Source organism: Notolepis coatsorum, assembly GCF_963971535.1.
Source record: "Notolepis coatsorum genome assembly, chromosome: 18".
Lineage (NCBI taxonomy): Eukaryota > Metazoa > Chordata > Actinopteri > Aulopiformes > Paralepididae > Notolepis > Notolepis coatsorum.
In genome coordinates this window covers 11238367-11242229 of record NC_140182.1, presented here as the reverse complement: position 1 = coordinate 11242229, position 3863 = coordinate 11238367, and the positions used below count along the sequence as shown (strand labels likewise).

At 50.7% G+C, this 3863-nt stretch overlaps 1 protein-coding gene across 1 annotated transcript; it reads right to left on the bottom strand.

Annotated features, from left to right (window-relative positions):
- Positions 1–392: 392 nt before the first annotated feature.
- LOC311244831 (ankyrin repeat and BTB/POZ domain-containing protein 2-like) lies at positions 393–3619 on the bottom strand (the record flags this gene model as incomplete). The annotated part of the gene is made up of 3 exons (XM_084334514.1): positions 2593–3619; positions 1022–1475; positions 393–403 (listed from the first exon to the last, which is right to left on the bottom strand). The coding sequence occupies exons 1-3, from the start codon at positions 3091–3093 to the stop codon at positions 393–395; spliced, it is 966 nt and encodes a 321-aa protein (XP_084190640.1). The 5' UTR covers positions 3094–3619.
- Positions 3620–3863: the final 244 nt, after the last annotated feature.

Here is a 3863-nt window from a genome sequence, read left to right as displayed (position 1 = left end):
ACAGCAGCGGTGCTGTGGGTCTGCTCTGCTCGGCCACATTATACACCTTTTTCCAAACACGTGGACACAGCGAGGAGCGGAAAGTGTGGTGACCGGCTCCCTGGCACCAGGTAGTGGAAGGAGAGGAGAGGAGAGGAGAGGAGAGGAGAGGAGAGGAGAGGAGAGGAGAGGAGAGGAGAGGAGAGGAGAGGAGAGGAGAGGAGAGGATAGGAGAGGAGAGGAGAGGAGAAGAGAGGAGAGGAGAGGAGAGGAGAGGAGAGGAGAGGAGAGGAGAGGAGAGGAGAGGAGAGGAGAGGAGAGGAGAGGAGAGGAGAGGAGAGCAGCACGTGACCCAGAGGAGCAGCCGAGCAGTGAGGACCGGACGCGTGGCCGTCCACCGGTCTGTTAACTAACTACATGCGGACTGTCACAGAGACATAATATGCGAGAGACACGCATTATGCATAAGCACACAAACACAGGGAAAACACAGCTCAACCCGGCATCCTCAAACACATACAGCGCAACCCGGCAGCGTCTATGCTTTTACCAAACGGTTCGTGTTTCCGCGTTCCCGTTTTGCGCTCTGATTGGCCACGCACATTTCTGGTCATGTGACATGTGCGCCCAATCGCATGACGAGCTGTGTCTTAGCCCATTTCCGCGTCGAACAGCCTGCAAACGACCTAAAGCCTAGTTTATCACTGGTTAAGCTTAGGCGACTCTTTCGCAGTTGGTTAAGGTTAGAGTTTGGAATCAGGGCTGGTGTTCTATCGCCCTGCTCTAAGACAAACTCTAACCTTAACCAACTTCGAAAGAGCGCCTAAGCTTAACCGTCCAAAGAACTTGCCGTCACACGATTGGGCGCACATGTCACATGACCAGAAACGTCAGTGGCCAATCAGATTCGCAAAACGCACGAACCATTTGGTAAAAGTAATGAGGCAACCCGGCATCCTCCAACACACACACACACACAAGATCATCACCTATAGATTCAATCACGGGATACAGTATCACTGCCAGTAATAATAATAATTACCGTTGGCGTTCTTCCCGCAGATGAGGTGCTCGTAGAGCTGCAGGACCCCCCACAGCTCCGAGTCGTTGTTCACCACGCCCTCCAGGGCCTCCGCTGTGACCGGGACCCCGCCGCCTCCGCCTGACCCCGGGTCCGGCCCCCCGCCGCCGGCCTGCTGAGGCTGACCCATCCTCTCGGCCATCAGCACCCGGGCTCCTATCTCCTCCACCAGGGCCTCCATGCAGGCGGTCAGGCAGATGGCGGCGTACTCGTGGACGCGCACGGCGACCCGGGTGTCCGCCATCCAGCGGAAGAAGCGGCCCACGGAGAAGGAGAGGCCGCCGCAGCGCGCCGACTTGCCCTTCCTGAGCAGCTCGCCGGCACTCATGCTGTACATGGAGATGGCCTTCACGGTGGCGGAGACGCAGTGGTCGGCCAGCGCCCAGCTCAGCACCAGCCGCATGGCACTCTGCACCTGATCGATTGATTGATTCAAGTTTATTAACCCTTTCACTGACACACGACAGCCGGTTATAACCCTTTCACTGTGACAATACAGAAGGTTAGCCCCTTTACTATCACACAACCGACGGCGATGCTCCATCATTAGCATCATTAGCTCCGCGGTTGTGTGATAGTAAAGGGCTAACCTTCTGTCGTGTGGCAGTGAAAGGGTTAATATTGTCATACAAAAATACAGAGTACTTTTATATAAAATGCTTCTTTCTGTTTTGCTCCAGAGATTGTGCTATAGATAAAAATAGATAAGTATAAAATAAGTATAATAAGTATAAAATAGAAGTCAAGTACGTAGACAAAAGTGTTCAATATATACATATATACAATATATACAATGCAGAGTATAGAAAAGTAACTGAGTTACAATACAATATATACAGTACAATGCCGAAATGGGATGAGGTACAATTTAGGTAGAATTTTTTACAGTAAGGTGTGGTGAGGTATGAGTTGTATAGTGCAAATTCTTTACCAATAAATATATAGTGTGTTAAGTGTCTAAAGTGGGTAAAGTGCAGGGTGCTGCAGTGAGTTGTTTGTTTAAAGTGAGTGTGTGCGTGTGGATGTGTGTGCTACTGTGAGTGTATTTGTACAAAAAAAGTGTATTTGATTTTAATCAAGATTGATTGAAAATTGTATTAACAGATTGCAGAATGGGTACAGTATACAGTACGGCTCAATACACACAATTGTTAAGGGGATGCAGACCAGAGAAAGACTTTCGTCTTGTTTACATCAGGGTCCCCCATTTTCAATTCATCATAACATATGACATACAGATAGACAGTACTGCTACATCTATACATTTATGACATACCAGATCTACAAATACAGTACTGTTTGTGAAACAAGAAGAGTCTAACTTAGCTATTGCATATATAACATAGATTGATTGATTGATTGGAAAATTGGATTAACAGATTGCAGAATGGGTACAATACAGTACAGATTAATAATACACACACTTGTTAAGGGGATGCAGACCAGAGAAAAACTTTCGTCTTGTTTACATCATAGGGTCCCCCCATTTTCAATTCATCATATAGTCTATAAAAAAATATATAATAATTCACCTCGAAGCGCGTACAGCGGCAGTGCATGACGCTCAGCCGCTGGGCCTCCCGGGACACGCGGATCAGGGCCCGCCGCAGGAGAGTGGACAGCCGGCGGACGGCCTCCGGGGAGAACGTCGGTGGTGTGGTGGTGGTGGCAGACCCAGACCCCCCTGCTGTGAGGCCAGCGGACACTTTACGCAGGATCCTCGCCACCTCGTCCTCGGTCCACGGGAACTCCTCCAGCTCGGGCAGCCGGGGACACTTGGAGAAGATGTCCTCCTGGTCCTCCGGCAGCACCGTGTTCACGGTGTCCCAGCTGTTGTTCCTGCTGTTCATGGAGCCGGAGTGGTACCACCAGTTGCCCCCCCGGTGCGGGCCCGTCGTCATGAAGTTCGCGTTGGACTTGGAGGAGGACGAGAGGCTGAGGGACTTGCAGGAGGAGTCCCCGGCGCCGTAGCCGGAGTCCAGGGTCAGGTCCTCCAGGGTCTTCATCATGTGGGCATTGCTCATACCGGCCATGGTGATGCAAAGAAAACACCTCTGCAGTGCAGTGACTCCACGTTAGATCGTTTAACACCTGGAACTGGAAGAAGCGCCAACGAGTCGAAACCCACCGTCTCCAAGCTGGTTCTACTGGTTTTTACGCAGCGCTGCGCGCGTCAAGCTGCATGTTGGAGTCCAGGCGCACGGGGAGTAACAGCGGCGTTATTACCACGCAAAACACTGAGGAATATGTGTTAATATTATTATTATTTAATATATCCTTTAGTCGTATGATCCGCTTTTGGACACTGGAGTCGGCAAACCTCCTCCCCTCTCTCTCTCACCTTCTCTCCCCGGCAGCACGGATCCAAACTTTCCCCGAGATCAACCTCTCCAGTTGGGATTAAAAGACGAGATGTTTAAGGTCCACGAGTTATTAAACTATTAAATTATGATCCCCTGCTTTAGTGCAGACAGTCAGGCGGAAGGTCCATGAGTTAAATAATCCAGAGAGTCTCCGCGTTGTTTGATAGTTGAGGAAAGTGTAGCTCCACACGCAGCGCTCTCCTCTCAGCGACCTGCCAGTCAGACTGAGTCACTGAAACACACAGATGTTCTCCTGCGGGCTCCTGGGGGCGGGGCGGGGTACTGTGGGCGGGGTTGGGGGCGGGGTTGGAGCTGCAGGACGGGAACAAACCCGAGGGCCAATCGAGGACCCGGGGAGAGTTTTTACACCAACCAATCAGAGCACGTTGCAAATGTTTCCCAAAGTTTATGTAAATAGTGTAAACAACATAATTAACACT